Here is an 18,344-nt window from a genome sequence, read left to right as displayed (position 1 = left end):
GACTCTTTTGTGCCATAATATCGTGTGGTTTCCATTTAGTTTTATACACTACATAAATTTTCTTAGAGTAATTAAGCTTATTTTGTTTTTATTCAGAGGCTGTTAACGTTTATAGTGCCCTCTATTAATAGAAAATTCCTACTCATATAGGTATTGGTAAAGGACATGATTAAAGTGGTCTTCAAATTTTGTTCACTTTTTATCCAACAAAAAATTTGTGTAACTTGCAGATAGGGCACCAAATGCAAGGCATAAGATGAACTTTGACCCATGTTACTGCACCTTCTTCCCCTAAATATAGCTGTAAAAACAATTTTCTGGGCTAACTGTTTAGGTTATTTGAATCTGAGTGTACTGTCATCTGTATTCATCTGTCAAGTTTATTTTATCAGAATGATTGTTAAATTTTCCCTTTGAATGTTAAGACCGTGCATTTATTTAAAAGCAGTTGAAAATAGAAGTAAAAAACTTCGTCGAGCCATCATCACTGTTTAGAGAAGTTTTTATTTATTTATTTATTTATTTATTTATTTTTAATATATAAATAAAATGGAAAGAAACATTCCACATGGGAAAAACATATTAAAAACAAAGATTCTATGACTTACCAAACAGGAAAGTGCTGGTAGATAGACACAATATAAAAACACACAAAATTTCAAGCTTTTGCAACCCACGGTTGCTTCATCAGGAAAGAGGGAAAGACGAAAGGATGTGGGTTTTAAGGGAGAGGGTAAGGAGTCATTCCAATCCCGGGAGTGGAAGGACTTATCTTGAGGAAAAAGGGACAGGTATACACTCGCGCCCGCCCGCGTGCGCGCACGCACACGCGCACGCGCGCGCGCACACACACACACACACACACACACACACACACACACACACACACACACACACACATGTAAGGGCAAAGAGTTTGGGCAGAGATGTTAGTCAAGGCGGAAGTACAGAGGCAAAGATGTTGTTGAGTGACAAGTGATGTACGAGGGGCGGCAATTTCAAATTAGCGGAGGTTGAGGCCTGGTGGGTAACGGGAAGAGAGGATCTATTGAAGGGCAAGTTCCCATCTCCGGAGTTCTGATAGGTTGGTGTTAGTGGGAAGTATCCAAATCACCCGGACGGTGTAACACTGTGCCAAGATGTGCTGGCCGTGCACCAAGGCATGTTTAGCCACAGGGTGATCCTCATTACCAACAAACACTGCCTGCCTGTGTCCATTCATTTGAATGGGCAGTTTGTTGCTGGTCATTCCCACATAGAAGGCTTCACAGTGTAGGCAGGTCAGTTGGTAAATCATGTGGGTGCTTTCACACGTGGCTCTGCCTTTGATTGTGTACACCTTCCGGGTTGCAGGACTGGAGTAGATGGTGGTGGGAGGGTGCATGGGACAGGTTTTACACTGGGGGCGGTTACAAGGGTAGGAGCCAGAGGGTAGGGAAGGTGGTTTGGGGATTTCATAGGGATGAAGCAGGAGGTTACGAAGGTTAGGTGGACGGCGGAAAGACACTCTTGGTGGAGTGGGGAGGATTTCATGAAGGATTGATCTCATTTCAGGGCAGGATTTGAGGAAGTCGTATCCCTGCTGGAGAGCCACATTCAGAGTCTGATCCAGTCCCAGAAAGTATCCTGTCACAAGTGGGGCACTTTCGGGGTGATTCTGTGGGAGGTTCTGGGTTTGAGGTGATGAGGAAGTGGCTCTGGTTATTTGCTTCTGTACCAGGTCGGGAGGGTAGTTGCGGGATGTGAAAGCTGTTTTCAGGTTGTTGGTGTAATGGTTCAGGGATTCAGGACTGGAGCAGATGCCTTTGCCACGAAGACCTAAGCTGTAGGGAATGGACCGTTTGATATGGAATGGGTGGCAGCTGTCATAATGGAGGTACTGTTGCTTCTTGGTGGGTTTGATGTGGACGGATGTGTGAAGCTGGCCATTGGACAGATGGAGGTCAACGTCGAGGAAAGTGGTGTGGGATTTGGAGTAGGACCAGGTGAATCTGATGGAACCAAAGGAGTTGAGGTTGGAGAGGAAATTCTGGAGTTCTTCTTCACTGTGAGTCCAGGTGATCAAGATGTCATCAATAAATCTGTACCAAACTTTGGGTTGGCAGGCTTGGGTGACAAAGAAGGCTTCCGCTAAGCGACCCATAAATAGGTTGGTGTACGAGGGGGTCATCCTGGTGCCCATGGCTGTTCCCTTTTATTGTTGGTATGTCGGGTCTTCAAAAGTGAAGTAGTTGTGAGTTAGGATGAAGCTGGCTAAGGTAATGGGGGAAGAGGTGTTAGGTAGGGTGGCAGGTGGTCGGTGTGAAAGGAAGTGCTCGATTGCAGCGAGGCTCTGGACGTGCGGGATATTTGTGTATAGGGAAGTGGTATCAATACAAGCTACTGTGGCAGAACACGTTACGAATATCCTAACACGTTACGAATATCCTGGTGGAACTGGAATACTGCCTCGACATTCCCAGAGCTACCAAGGGAGGACACATTGAGGTTTACTAACGTAAAAGGTCTTAAAAACCTAGTAACACTAACCTGTGTAACAGCATCAAATGTAAATTATTATGTCAAATGGTTATTCTGTAATAAATTGTTATAATTAGGGTAAGACTTTGTGCTCACCTTGTATATGAAAGCAGTTTGATGCCTTGTTAGCTGTCATGATTATGGTAGCCTAGAAATCAACTGAACGAATTATTTCAATGGGTAATTGCATCCTGAATGGGCATTTACTTACAGCCTACAAGTTCATACAGTTATGCCACTTTTTATAAAACGAGCTGCTTGATGACAACCATTCATGCATTTTGTCACAGTAATCATACATGCAAGGCCCATCAGTCTTATTTTAAATTGTGTATAATTGAAAATGATTGCATCTTTATTCACAGAAAATAGCAGAATTTTATTAATTATTATGTTTCCTTAGATTATGGCCCACAGTAATTGTTGTTCTTGATTTAATAAATTTTGTGAGGCACATGAGTCATTAGTTCTCCTTGACTTATGCTACAGTGTGACATTCCCTTCCTTTGTAACATTCTCCTGTCTATTCCTCGCTCCTCCCCAAAGATGAAACACACAGTTCACATAGCCTGGATAGTTTATTTTTTCTAATTGTCTATTTGCAGTACTAAAATTTAGTCTTGTGAGAGCAAGTAATGGCTAGCCTTTATACCATAGTTATTAGTTTCCTTCAGTGAAATTTCCTTTTAATAAAACTGGGTTGATAAATTCTCAAGGATGGCAATGTTTTTATGGCATTTTTGGAGTCATGTTAACAAAGATTTTAAATTAACGCTGATAACTGCTGCATCAAAGCACTGACCTGCCAGTCTCAATGTTACAGCTCTCACATAGCAGATGGTCAGTGTGGTGTATTTTGTCTGATCTCCAGAGAGGCAATAGAAAGACATTCCAGTGTTACTTCCTGTGCATTTTTACAAGAGAAGGCCGCAGATAGTCAACCGATTCACTTCATTTTTGGCAAGTTCGTTGTGTACAACATTGAATGAAAGATTAAGATATTTTGGCTCAAACACCCTCTTCTGGTCTTTTAGAAATCTACCCCTAACCTTCTTGAAAATAATGTGTAGTAGACTCAACATGGAGGGATCATCATACGTATAGGGTCCACAAATGAATATTTTCCTAGAAATCTAGGAAGGAAACGGTAAAGACGGCCACTTGTGTACCCATAAGGTAAACTGTGTTCAACAAAAGTGCCACTGGTGTAGCGATGAAGGCTTATGGCTGGGCAGCAGAGAACCTGTCCTTAGTTTCAAAATGTATTCTACAGTCTTTCATATACATTTTTTTTTCTATACCAAAGTTGGAAGGAATAGAAAGGTAAGAAGGACCCTAGATTTCTAGGATAACATGCGTTGCCAGACCCCATAGATGATGATGATGATGATGATGATGAAAAATGCCCAGTCTCTTTCATTTTAGGTTGTATACAAGTGTTCTGCCATATGAGCAAAATTGATTGGCTGTGTGGGACCTTCCGCTCGTTAGATGAATTATAGATGGCTGTTGTACACCATATTCGATGGTTTCTAGCATCATGACACTGTGTTCTTGTGGTGTAAACCTGTCATTACTTATGGTGGGCAGAATGTCCTGATATGTAGATTCAGTGTGAAGTCCTGCCAAATCAAATCTTTGGTTGTCAATGAGCACTGCTACATATTCACCACTGCTCACAATGTAATATATATGAACTCAATTTTGAAATGACAGAAGAGAGAGACAACTAGTTATGCTTGAGTAGTCTTTTTGTGCAGCATAATCGTATGGATTGTTTCAGGATTATCATTTGATATATCTGTAGTAAACAAAATGATCAGCTGACAATGGGACCATATGGAATTTTTAAATATATGAAGTTCACAACTCAAATACCTCTCCCAAAGCAGTTTGATGCAACTCCCAAAAAATACTAGAGAAAATTGACTTTAAAGTTATAATGTGTCCATTTTCATAAAAAGACAATTAGATGTGCTAATTAGCATATAAAAGATGAATTTTATGTTTAAATGTTGTAACAACTGGAAAAAAGTAAAATGATCAAAATGAGACTAATCTAGTAATGACCAGTCTCATCCGCTTTATGTATTCTGGTCTTTGTGAAAATGCTCGTAGAACATGCATGTTTGTTTAAAAATTTGATTCCACTTGGAATCAAACCCACGCTCCACACACAGTGAGTAAGGAAGCAAGTGAGCACTCCACCACAAAACCACACTACTCATTGAAAACATGAACCTCATTTTAACATATTAAACATGGTTGGAAAACTTAAAAGTAAATTTTTTGAATATTATTATTTGTGTGTGTGTGTGTGTGTGTGTGTGTGTGTGTGTGTGTGTTGCATCAAACTGCTTAGAGAGAGGTGTAAGAGTTCTGAACTTAATGTACAATAAATATAAAAATTACGAAAACCAGGTCATCTTGTGGTCCCCATGTGAGATGGCTATTACATCTTCCAGATGTAATCTTATTTAAGCTTTGATTGCCATATATTTCACCATGGCAAACATTCTTACTACTGTTGAGATTGTAGAACTTTAAAAGTGAAAGTTGTTGAAAGCAAAAATGATAAATTGTGCTAAAGAGTCTGATGTACTCATTGAAATTATGTTTGCTGAAGACATTATTAGTATTCCTCTTGACGTATGTTTGCTCACCTTTGCATGATAGCATTGATCATAGTGTCGTAACAAATGTTTTAGACACAACAAATGTTGTAGACACATAGCTTATTTAGCAGAAAAATACTTGATTGGTATTGTGAGGCAAGAAATGCAATTTGTTGAACAAATCTAGATTATGGTAGAGTTGAGCCCAAGATAAGGCTGAGCTTGAGGGCTGTCAAGTTTTGTGCTCAAAGCACTTCTAGATACATATTCAACATATGGGGAAAAGTTGTCAAAAGCAGACTCTAATTTTGACTTACTGGGATACATTTTTTCACATGTTACAGGAAGGAAGCACTTGAAAGCTTAATGCATAGGTGAACTGAAACTTCATGGCAGATTAAAACTGTGTGCTAGACGGAGTCTCTAACTCGGGACTTTTGCCTTTCTCAGGCAATTGCTCTACCATCTCAGCTACCCTATCACGACTCGTGCCCTGTTCTCACAGCTTTACTTCTGCCAGTACCTCGCCTCCTATCGAACTGTTTGCTTGAAACCTGTTTCTAAGAGACCAGATACTATGTAGTAACTGTTACAGCCAGTTCTGTAATTTTGGTGCACCAGGAAATATTAAAAATTTAAGATAGCCTTTGATAAGCTTTTAAATAGGATGATGAAATACACAGCCTTCCATTATCTTTTGTACCCAGATTCATGACTTACCACATGGAAGAAATTTGCTTACTAACGCCAAATGCACAGCATAAGCAATATTAGAAAATTGTAAAGGAAAATATATGAAACAAAACCCAATTAAGCTTCTGACTTCACCTTTGCCAGTTTGAAACCCTTTACAAAGAGAGACATTTATTCATGTTGTTGTTGTTGTTGTTGTTGTGGTCTTCAGTCCTGAGACTGGTTTGATGCAACTCTCCATGCTACTCTATCCTGTGCAAGCCTCTTCATCTCCCAGTACCTACTGCAACCAACATCCTTCTGAATCAGCTTAGCGTATTCATCTGTCTCCCTCTACAATTTTTACCCCCCAAGCTGCCCTCCAATACTAAATTGGTGATCCCTTGATGCCACAGAACATGTCCTACCAACCGATACCTTATTCTAATCACGTTGTGCCACCAACTCCTCTTTTCCCCAATTCTATTCAATACCTCCTCATTAGTTATGTGATCTACCCATCTAATCTTCAGCATTCATCTGTAACACCACATTTCAAAAGCTATTCTCTTCTTGTCCAAACTATTTATCGTCCATGTTTCACTTCCATACATGGCTACATTTCATACAAATACTTTCAGAAATGACTTCCTGACATTTAAATCTAAACTCAATGTTAACAAATTTCTCTTCTTCAGAAACGCTTTCCTTGCGATTGCCAGTCTACATTTTATATCCTCTCTACTTCAACCATCATCAGTTATTTTGCTCCCCAAATAGCAAAACGACTTTCAGTGCTCATTTATTCATATAAACAGTATTTGTACACTTTATTTTGAGCTGTCTCTCTCAATGAATTAATGCGTCAACACTTGTACTTACACCATGTGCTAAAGAATATATTTTGAATGTAAATCAGAAAATGAAAACACAGCACATGTTGAGTGAATTGAACAGTGAATTGTCTATTTCCAAGACAGTTATTTTTATCAGTATAAAGTAGTCATGCACTTATCATTTTGCCTTCGTTTTTCTGGAAACAATTTGTTGTATTTGTGTACAGGAAACTTATCCGTTAACTTAAGTGCATTAAGTGCTCTGAAACACATGCCCTTAGTCTTGAAGGTGTGAACAGATATTACTAGCAGCAGATGAGCGGAGGAGATTGGGCATCGCAAATTACATTGCTATATGAAAAGGTACAAAAAATTGCAACATCACGGGCAGAGCTCTTAACCCTCCAGTGGTTGCATCAATTTTTGTAACACAAGTGGTCGCATGGTTGTTCTCATTCAGGATGTGAAAAGTTCTACCATATTATGCTTGCTACTGAAAAAAATTGGTTTTTTAATTAATAGAAATATAAATTTTAATAGTTGACCTTCATTATTTCTAAAGATACAGTTACAAATTCTAATTAAAGAATCCTAGTTTTTCATTTAACAATACATTCCTAACACATGGGATAAAAGTTAAATCACATTTGACCTGCATTTATTATACAGCACATGTTACTCATACAGCCTTTATTGGATTATACTCTCTTTATTAAACATGGCTATATTGTTTCTACATAAAGTGTTTACTCATCCTGTTCCTTTACCTCATCCACAGTGCGACACACACACACACACACACACACACACACACACACACACACACACACACACACACACACTCGCTCGCTCGCGCGCGCGGGCGGAATGCTTATAAGTTGGGACAACTGTTCCAAAAATAGCCTCCTTGGTTTTTTGGGTTTTCAGCGTTGCAGTGAAACAGTATTTGGGTATTGATACCAGCGTTGTTTAGTAAAGCGAACAATAAAGCCATCATCCGCCTCCTTGTTACTCGTGCAACAGAATATTTACTGCACATTTGGTCAACTGTGTAAACCCCTCCTTTCGTCATGTTGTAGTCCGTGATAATGTGTGGTTTATTGGTATTTTCATCAACTGTGCCTTCACTGTGCATGGTGCTAAGCAGAACAACCAGTGTGACATCTTCGTGGTAGCCAAACAGTGAAGACCAAATGTTCCTGGATTTCAGAGGCAGGAATTCTGAAGGGATTTCAGTTTTATTTTTCTTCAGAGTTCCACTGCATGTGAAGTTTCTGTGCAAAAGTGAGACTGCCAGTAGATAACTGGTATACCAATTATCAAAAGTAATATCCTGATTTGATCACAGCAGCGGTTCTGCTGGACGATGCACAATATGGAACGGTTTACTTGACACCTTGCGTACTTTGTTGGTTTGTTCGGTAGGTACTGAACAAATGAACATCTCCCTCTGAAAGGTATCAGTATCTATTCTACGGTCACAAACTCTCCCAAACCGTAGCTTTCCTTACAGTCGGTGGCAAATTTATCTATGTATGACCTGATTGCTGCTAATTTGTCTGTCTCGTGTTTTTGTGTTCATCAATTTGTCGTCAAATCTCGTGCTTCTGAGGAGAAATAAGAACAGTCTGTATGACATGCAAGCTCTAATGATCTTCATACCAGTACCATCTTTACTCCAAAGTTCCTAAACATCTGTTTTATTTCCACCCTTCAAGCCAGTCAATATAAGGATTCCAATGAGGGCATGTCTCTCTTCCCTAGAAGTTTCCTTCATGTTTCCCCCTCTAGAATAGATGTTCTGTGATACTAAGTTTCTGATATGCAGATTGGTGCATTCCACAAGTGAAACAATCATATCTGCACTAACAATCCTATTGAATGCTGTCACTTCTTGTGTAATACCCTTAGCAGACCTCTTCGGACCAGGTAGAATTTTTATAATATTTTATGAGGGCGTTTTCAGTGTGTGGTCATTGCTTTGATTGGTGATTGTCTTCAGCACATTGTGGCATGTGACCAGATATTTTTCAGTGTTGCCTGTCTTCAGAGGCGCCACACATTGTCAGCTTTTATGTGAAAAGAGAGACTTTGCGTAATATATGTACATATAATTCAAAATGTAATAAAGTTCAATAAAATGTGTTGATTTTATGTTGGGGAAAAATGAATTGCAAATTTGATACTAAATGTGCTCTTAATATGTGTACCAAAGCCTGGTTTTGTCGTTGTTATTGAAAGTTAGGTTAATTTTGTTGCTTACTTAAGAAATCAAATTGTATTTCATTGCTGTTTTGTAGGAACTTCTGTATCAGAAGGCTCACTCCAGCCTCCAGGCTCCGTGGCCTTGAGTTTCCACAACAACTGCACAGACCACCTTAGGCCTGATTTTGTAGACGATTATCTTCTCCCTATGTTTGAAGACTACAGTGATGATGATTTCATCGACTCTGACAACGAGTATGACTTCGGTAGTGGTATTGATGAATATGATAGTGACATGTCTGATTCATATGATGCATTTGAAGGTATGTTATATGCACAATTCCTGATGTAATCGCTATCAATGTTGAACTAGTTAAATATTGTGCTGAAGAGGTGTTTTAATATTGTGCCTGTTTTTTTGGACACTGGTATCTGTTATTTGTGAGTGCTGAATGTTTTGTGTGCTGGACTGTTGTGAAGTTCGTAGCAGAATTTGGTTTGTAACTTATATTTAATTTTTATTTATGTGGCATCTCGCAGAAGTTTGATTCCATCACTCCTTTCTCATTTACCTCTCTCGTTTTGAGAACACATTTCCTCAGCATGAGGAAACATTGTTTTGTAGCTGAATTGTTAAGCTACAAGTAGTTAGAAATACTTTTTTTTTAAAAAAAAAGAAATTAAAGTGACAATTTTACAAAGAACAAACAGATTGATAGAGCCCACAGCTTATCTGTGATAGTAACAGTTTTTGAAAAAAAAAATCATATTTTTGTAACAATTTAAGCTTTTTGCTTGTATGTAAATATGAAATACAACTGAATAATGTGAAATGTGTAAAATACATATTTGTTTGGTAATATACAAATGGACTATTATACGTAAACACTATAGCTAATTGTTCCAAAAACTTTTACAGTCTTGTTTTTACTCGTTTGGGCTAGCCTCAGACACTTTTAATTCCACATGTAATAACTTTGAATAAATATCTGTTAAAATTGTTTTGTTAAATTTTACTCCTCTAAGACGAATATTTGTTACCTTGCCTTTTTAATTTTTTTTCGTTGGGCACCTGTAGCATGTAGACATCTTTTGTACCATAACATGTTCCATATTAGATATTTTATTTTAAAGCTCTTGAATAGCCATACTTGGTTTGTAAAACTATATTCATAGAACACAGCAGATGCAAAATTCAACCTTTACTGGTCATGCTCATCATTGTTGGGGACAAGTAGGTACAAGTAGTTCATAGATTGTGAAAATAATTAAAAAAAGTTTCTCTTTTGGCTGTTGCTCGTGAAACATGCCTCTGTGTTATATCTGTGCGGGGCAGCACATGTTGTGCCCTACTTTCCGTTCTGTTTCTCCATTTACGGATAATGGGTGTTTTGTAATGGAAGTTCCCTTATTTCTGATAACTGATTTATTATGCTGAAGCTTTAGATGTGAACATAATGTTTCATTCATTTCAAATTTTTTTACCCATTCTTGCTTAATTTTTTGTCTTGCATGTCAAAAACATGTAATATGAAAATTGCCATGTGTGAAGCTGAAAGAGACTATAGATATCTAACACATTAGTTCTTGGAGCCATTTAGATCTGTTTTCGTATTTAAAAAGCTGGGCACAAATTAAATTTTTCACTGTGTAGATGTTCATGTCTGCAATAGAATAACTGGGACTTCACAAACTCCTGCTCTTCCACAGCTAAGTAAATATTGCTTTTGGTCCCATGAAAGGAAGTACAAAAAATACAAAAGGAAGGGAAGATATTTCAGAAAGGGAACACAAAAAAGGAAACCAAAAATTGATATGAGAGGTAGCTGGCAAATGAAATTTGGAGGCCAGATTCTGTATGTACATGACATAAGTCAGAAAATGACAGGGCACGATAATTTTACTGCTGCATTAATCAGGAGAACAGTAGTATGTGTGTTGGCTTCTTGTGATAGAAAATGCTGGGTTTGGTACGTTCTCTACTGCATTAAATGTAATATATACATATTTTAAATTTGTGTGTCTGATCTGTTCTGTAAGGCAACATGAGACGTGCTTATAGTTATGTAAACCTTTTTAATGCGCAGATAAAATGACAGCAGTGATTTATTTATTACTAGTTTTGCTCATCTGACATTAGCACCTTTAAATATTTATTACTCAAATGGTAACACATTAGTGTACACTTTTGCTTAGTGCAGTTGTGTTGACAGTGGTGCTTAGAAGAGCTTTAAACTTTGTGTGTTGCCAACAGGGCAATGAATACCTGAAGATGCCAATGTCTGACGAGCAAAAATAATAGTAAATAAAATTACTTGTGGCAGTTCATCTGTATATAAATTACAATGATCACTTAAGACTTCTGCAAGCAATGTTTTTCCTTAATAAGTAAACATTCTTCTTGAACTTGATTATTACATATTCTGACTTTTGTAGTGCATTTACTTACCCCAAACCCCCTGTGTCAAAAGCAGTTAAGTTCTACCCATGGAGACAACACACATCTGGTATCTTGATGTTCAACTTAGGCACACCTGAAGTAACATCTGCCCATAGGTTTATCTTCTGACTGTTTAGAAATCAAGACATTGGAGGAAATTAAATAATTTTGGCACTAAAAATTAGTGTGCTGCTGCTCTTACTTTCCCAGTTACAGTGATCAAAAAGGAAACGTTTCATCCTGAGACAAATCACGTTTATTCCTGTATATGAATTAAACATAACATATTCATTGCAGATCGTGGAGTTTTCTGGAAGGTTCTATGTTTGAGTGCTTTATAGTAGTGCGGCTGGTGGTAATAAGTTATGCTCCACCATAAATATGGTGTGAATATTCTAACCCAGGAACTCGTAGTACGTGTGTGTGAAATGTATCTCAAATACAGTGGTTAGTATTGAACAGCTACTGAGAAATATACATTAGCGAGGTAAAATACTGTTAGTTGATCGTGGGCTGCAATAAAATACAAGCTGTCAAATTGAAATTTTTCACAATTTCTCATCTTTTCCAATTAAGATAGGCTGAAAACAGTTGGAATCCCTTTCTCTGATCATTGTCTAAACTGTCCTACCAACTGTATGGGTTTTGCAGCTGACAAATTGCCAGTGTAACCTTAAAAAAAAAATTAATAATAAAACTGATGGTTGGTGTGTGTCATTTTCTTAACGTTGTTAGTTGTTACCTTATGTGGTCCCCTAGTTGGTTTTTTTTTAAGTAGAGATCAATATTTTGATGATGCCTACACAATGAGGTTGAATAAAAAATTATATTAATGTAAATAAGTACACTGGATTATTTTGTTCTGTAGAGGTTAATATTCAGTAATTGTTGCTGGTAGTTAGGATATGATGAAGCATTGAAACCCTTTCACAGAAATAAAAAATTAGTGTTTTCATAGTCCGGTATTGGTCATGTATGTTATGTCAGTGTTGAAAAGTTTGTGTGATGTAAATAATTCCCAAAAATTGCAGTCCTGTAGTGAGATGGAAAATCGGCTCGTAGACAGTGTGAGCATAAAATTAGAGGCATTTTTGGTTGCATGGAGATTGTGTTGAGACTTGCTCACATGTAAAGAAGAGACATATTACAGGAGGGTTGATCTGAAGATGATACTTAGTAATTGAAAAGTTAGAATATGAAGAGATTGAGCATCCAGGCTAGATATTGTGTAGGTATCTTCTCATAATTTCTGGGTGAGAATGTTCTGGCCATTATTGTTTAGTGTAGATAAAAGTAAGCTTTTCTTTGTCCTTTATTGCATTGTCATTCTTAAAATACTTAAAATTTTCAAGTGCAGTGTTGTATGAATCCTTTTGTGAATTTGTTTTCAATGTACCTTTGTTGTGTTCAGAGATTTAGGTTCAAAGTGTGTTTTTTGTCATTAAATTACATTATGTAATGATTCAAACCCCTATTGAGAGTGTGTGATGCTGTTGTTTTGATTTGGAATGAGAGCAGAGAAAAAGGAAACCAATTTAAAAACAAAAATAACAAGCTCCACCTTTAAATATATGTAGGTTTTGCCATAATGAAAAATTTAGTATTATGGTCTACATGTTTGTTTCATGTATTTGTGAATGTCTAATATTTGACTGTTAATAAACTGTAATACATATCATCTGCAAATTAAACAAGAAATAACTATAGATTGCAGAAATTCTACTTAGCAGATGGCAGCTGCCACAGGCATAGAGGTGGTGTGCACAAGATTTCAGAGCTGCTAAAGTGAAGAGCACTGGAAAGCCAGTCAGTGTTGGCTGCACAGAATCATGTGGAAGTGTACCACATGAGTGATATCTGATCGCACATCAGTGACATTTTTGTCTTTGTTCATGCTGTATTTGTAAAACTTACTGTTCAGTCATAATGTTATGTGCTGAGTGATTATTTTGCGCTCACAGCATTCATTATGAGCGATCACTCAGTGCTGCACAAACAAGTGAAGAGGAACAGTGTTTCATGTGTATCAGTACTTTGACAGTCTTCTGTTGAATCCACACCGGCACAAGATGTCACACCAGTGACAGCAGAGAGCTGAAGTGTATGGTATTGGTTTTAGAACCATTCAGAGAATATCTAGTGAAGTAAGATGTCTATGCAATCCTGCAACTCAGCTGTCTTTGTCACCAGGCAAGCAACTCAACCACAAAAAAGAATTAAGTGACCCAGATGATTCTGAAAAAAATTGTAGTGCATAGTATTTGGCATGTATGTCAAAATCATGTCACACGTGCAAGGGATATGTGCCAGAAGATGAGTGATAAGTACATGGTGGATTAAAAGTTCCTGTTGGTAAGGTTAATTTAATTACAGTGCTTCATGTCTGATCAGCAGAAACTGATTTTTTCACCCTGAATTTTAAGGTGTCAAAGGTTAAGAACTCTGAAGAAAACCATTCAGAATTGGACAGTGTCTTCAAATGGTGGTGTAAAGAAAAATATCCCTGTGCATTCAGTTATTCTCGAGGATAATGCATCCACACATGAAAGTGAACAAAGCTCCAACTACGAATTCCAAAAGGCAGATACTATTGCATGGTTGTCATCTAATGCAATACCTTATAGTTAGTCGCATACCAGTGCAGAATTGCTGGTTCGTGTCAGTGCAACAAGTCTGCATGCAGTGTTTCAGACATGTGAAATTGTAGAGCAGCATTGAAATGGCACTGTTAGATTACCCCCATACCGTTGCCATTACAACCCAGTCTAGCTGGTATGGGCTCAGGTAATAACATACATTGTGGAAAACAACAATGAGGAATACGCAGCACCTTAACATTTGCATGGGCAGCTCGCATAAGACGAGCAGAAAACTGCAGGGTGAAGATTACCGCAGAGAAATGAGCAGGAATGTTATTATGGAACATTTCGTTATAAATCTTGCTGAAAGTCTGACATCTATCTCAGACAGCAAAGACTATGGTGTGGATTTCTTACTGTGAAGTATGTAAGAATTAATTACTGCTGCATATGACTTTTGTATGACTGTCCCTGCAACTGCATTAAAAATTAATAGCTAAAGTATTCATTTTTGGTTTCATAATAATGCAGTTTCCTTCAAAAAATATATTTCATTCAATTAAATACATATGTCATAATGCTGTAGCAGGTTGCACAATGAAATCCATTAAACAATTATTTTTGATATCCTTAGCCACACATTCTTAATTCTAAAATAAATGCTTTAAATATATTAAATCTCTGTGGATGCTGCGCATGTGTTCACATTTCTAATAATTCTGTTCATTGTGGAACAATGTGTATAGCACAGAGTCAGCTGTCACGATGCCTAAACTAACAGAAGAATATTGGAGCAATTTCCTCTCTTTGCAGAATGCACAATACACCTATCTTTACAGCTGCCCACCACTTTAGTGACTTGAGTAAAAAGTACGTTTCTCAAGAACTAAAAAAATTTAGTGTCTTGAAAGGGGTAGGATACACAGGTATTTTTGTTAGATGAAATAGGTCTGCTTTTTGAGGGTAGTATTTGGCTCACTTTTGTGCCTGCGTTCTGCAATCTGTTAAGTAGAACTTAATATTACATTACATCTGCATAATCAGTCCATCTTTTTAGCAGGTAACACATTACATTCTGATATGTTGAAATGTGAGTGGTACAAGAAGACAAGTAGTATGAAATACAGAGGTAAAATTCTGGAGCAGTATGATGGAATAAAGTTAGCGTTAAAGGGATATGTGGTGATTTTTTTTTTTTTTTTTTTTTTTTTTTTTAGAGTGGGGACAACAGTATGTGTAAGGTAGCTTTGTATATGCTATAATGATTGAAGGCCTGTAACTTACAGAGTTTTCTGTTTTTGTTGCAGATAATAATTTATATCCAGAACTGTTTGGTGATACATTTCTTCTCTATCATTATTTATACTGAAACACTGAGGGCAAAGTGTTTTGAAAGGTGCTTCTTGCCATTCAGATAAGAAAAGTTTTCTGTTGTATAATGTAAATTAAAAAAAAAAAATTTTTTTTGAGGTTGCCAGCAGTTGCCCATTGCTTAGTATTTCATATGGTCACATTTTTATATTTGAAAATTGACATGGCAGTTATAAAACTATCTTCCATTCTGATGAAAGTGTTTTGTTGTGGTCTGTGTTTTGTTTTTGGTAGCTTTCTTTTGAAACTAAATAAATTTTGTGCAGATATTTAGATCAAAGTTTACAGTGATATTTTGTAACCACTGACATTTTTAAAGTTCAAAATTGGGTCCCATTCAAAAACACTTCCTGTTCAAATATTTAAATGCATGATTCATGTGCTGGTCACAAGCAAGTATTGGTGTTATGTACTTCCTGTAATCTCCATTGGAGTCAAATCAGCAAATTTAATATTGTATGCAGTGAAAGGAAAATTTGTTTCTAATGAGTGTAGCAGAAAGTATACTGAAATATAAATTTTCACTTCGTGGCGACAAAGTAATAAAGGATGAAACTTTCCTGATCAGAAGAATGTGGAATTATGTGCACTCATCATGGTACACAACTTTTTGAGTTTTCCCATGTAGGGAAGGGTCTGCAACGGTTTGCTCATTTGCATTGTATATGTGGTTGATGATATCTATGATTATAAACTCAAAATACTCCAGTCCAGAAACTAATAGTTTGTTCAGTATGAAATTGGTGAATTGTCCATTCCTGAATGATAGGTCTTATCATTTGGAGGGAGTGAAAGGTTTCTCACAATTCTAACGTAGGCGGTGTTATCATTTAACATACAATTTTGGTAAATAAGAGAAGTAAAATGTTACAATAATGGAACTAATACAGCTACAGATAGAAAAAACTGGCTCCCACAGGACGGCACACAATGTACAGTGTCTGGCAACAGGGGAAAAGGTAACAGGAAAGTGTCTCATGGCCCCAGCTTGAGAGATAACAGGGTACAATGAAAGATGAAAAAAGAGAGAAAACTTAACAGTAAAAACATATGAAGTTGTCAAAGATCCAATGTGAAAATGAAATTTGTAATAAACATTGTGATAGAAGCTTCAGTAGTCAGTCTAGTCATTATTCCTGATTTATCAGCTGCCTTCTCTAACAGATAGAATCCATCTGTTAAGTGTTTTATTATTTTTCCTTCTGTTTTGTTGGCCCTCTGTGGTTTTTGAGATAACTACATAATGTACTTTTTTCTGACTATTGCCTTTCATTTAGCAGACAAAGAAACACCCTGGTTCAGAGGACGCATAATTACTTTTTTTTAGTGAGTGTGTTTACCGTATTGAGTGCACAGTTTTTTTTGTAATGAAATAACATTTTGGAAAGTTTCATGAAATTAATGTTCATAGTTTTGTGAAACTGTATCATCTTTAGAAGACACTTGTGTAGTTAGTGAAGTTTTATTGCATTCATTGTATAAAACTTGCTGTAAAATACAGTCAGGCTGAAATTTATAGAATTGATAATTTCGTCAGTAAGTTGATGTAGGTTGACCCTCTAGTGACCACTCTAACATTTTTACTTTTATGAGAAATTAAAAACAGTTGTTTTTAATGGTTTCTTTTAACTGATAGAGGTAGATGAGTAACATGAGTATTGGTTTAACTTTCCAACTTGGTTGAATTATTGCTGGATGTATAGTTAAAATTTATTTGCTTGATAAATCTCTTGTGGTACTAATTAATTGGTAGCTTTCTATACTGCATAACTGTCACATATTAACAATTTCCTTGTGAAAACTTCCGTCTTTAGATTAGGAATTCAACTGGAAAAAAGAGGAAAGCAGCATTCTGTGAAATGCCTGTTGGTGGTGTTGATTTCACTGTATGTTTTTAGAGAATATCATTTTTGATGTGGTGTAGTAAATTGCAAAGTAGCTATTAAAATTTTGTGGCATGAAGCAAGGTATATGTTGCATGTTGTCTTAGTGGCTGTTACACCTAACAGTAAGCGGTCACTTCATAGAAGTTTGGCTTCATTAGATAAGTAAATGTGACCCATTGTGGCCTGCAGTGTCTGCTCATATTTCCCAGTAATCAAGTTTTCTGAAACCTGTAAGAAATTATTTACCTTTTGATTAAAAAGTAATTGAGTGTATTGTAGTATACTTTTCTTAAATGACAGCACCATTTATATTTTTTCAGATAAGTAAGTGTATGCAGCAAGTAACTGGCCTACTCCGTGCCCTTGTCATTCTCCTGTCCAGTGTGTATGTGACTACTGGACGGAGATATGATAAGGTCTTGGGATAGGCGAAGTCAACTGTAAACCAGCAGTCAGCTTATAATTGCAGTGTAACAATGGAACTGATCTTAGTAATTTTTTAGGTTAACATTAACTTTTTATCTCATTCAGTCTGTAAACTGTATTCTAGTAGGATTCTGTGCCAGTGAACTTAATAAATACAGTTCGTTATGACTTTTGCTCCATTTGATTAAATAATTAGCACAATTCCTTCCCTCACTTTCCTGGAGAATTATTCTGTTCTACTTAAGTTTAGTCATGTAGCCTAAATAAAAACATAAACTTAATATACAGTAAGACATCTTCAAGCTTGAATTTGAATTCTTTGTTAATGTCTGTTGACCATTTATGTTTGTACTGAATAGTCTTAAGCTACACTATGCAGATGTGGATTGGCAAATCCTTACCATCATGCCAATATTTTATTCGTATTCAAATGTCGAGTAAATTGATTTTGTAAAAGGTCAGAAAGTGTTCGTGACAGTTTCATTACCTTGATGCATTACAAATTGATCTTGACAAGTAATTTTGAATCTCCATATTATAGTGGTCACTTAAATTCTTTATGAACTGTCTGATCAAATTTTGCAGCTAAAATAACTTTATTGGATCTGACAAATGCACAGAGTAATAGTCATCATGTTTTGACTGTAACTGGGTGATCATATTAGTGCCATGCAGAGATTGGCATTTGAAACTTTTGAGGAAATGTGTATCAGTTACACCATGAACAGAATGTAGTTAGCAAATATTTAATCTGTACTGGCCTAAAAGATTGACAGATAAGTTGTGTAACTTAA

At 36.7% G+C, this 18,344-nt stretch overlaps 1 protein-coding gene across 5 annotated transcripts in view; it reads left to right on the top strand.

Annotated features, from left to right (window-relative positions):
- Positions 1–16,352, top strand: part of LOC124804588 — a 98,087-nt gene extending 81,735 nt beyond the window's left edge. For all 5 annotated transcript variants that reach the window (XM_047264775.1, XM_047264773.1, XM_047264774.1 and 2 more), the window contains exons 11-12: positions 8,944–9,171; positions 15,175–16,352. In XM_047264775.1, coding sequence (XP_047120731.1) covers positions 8,944–9,171; positions 15,175–15,236 — 290 coding nt within the window. In that variant the 3' untranslated portion in view covers positions 15,237–16,352. The remainder of the gene's footprint in view (positions 1–8,943; positions 9,172–15,174) is intronic.
- The last annotated feature ends 1,992 nt before the right edge of the window (positions 16,353–18,344 follow it).

Source organism: Schistocerca piceifrons, chromosome 7 (genome assembly GCF_021461385.2).
Source record: "Schistocerca piceifrons isolate TAMUIC-IGC-003096 chromosome 7, iqSchPice1.1, whole genome shotgun sequence".
Taxonomy (NCBI): domain Eukaryota; kingdom Metazoa; phylum Arthropoda; class Insecta; order Orthoptera; family Acrididae; genus Schistocerca; species Schistocerca piceifrons.
The sequence above is the reverse complement of the archived record's forward strand: the minus strand, read 5'-3'. Positions and strand labels throughout refer to the sequence as shown.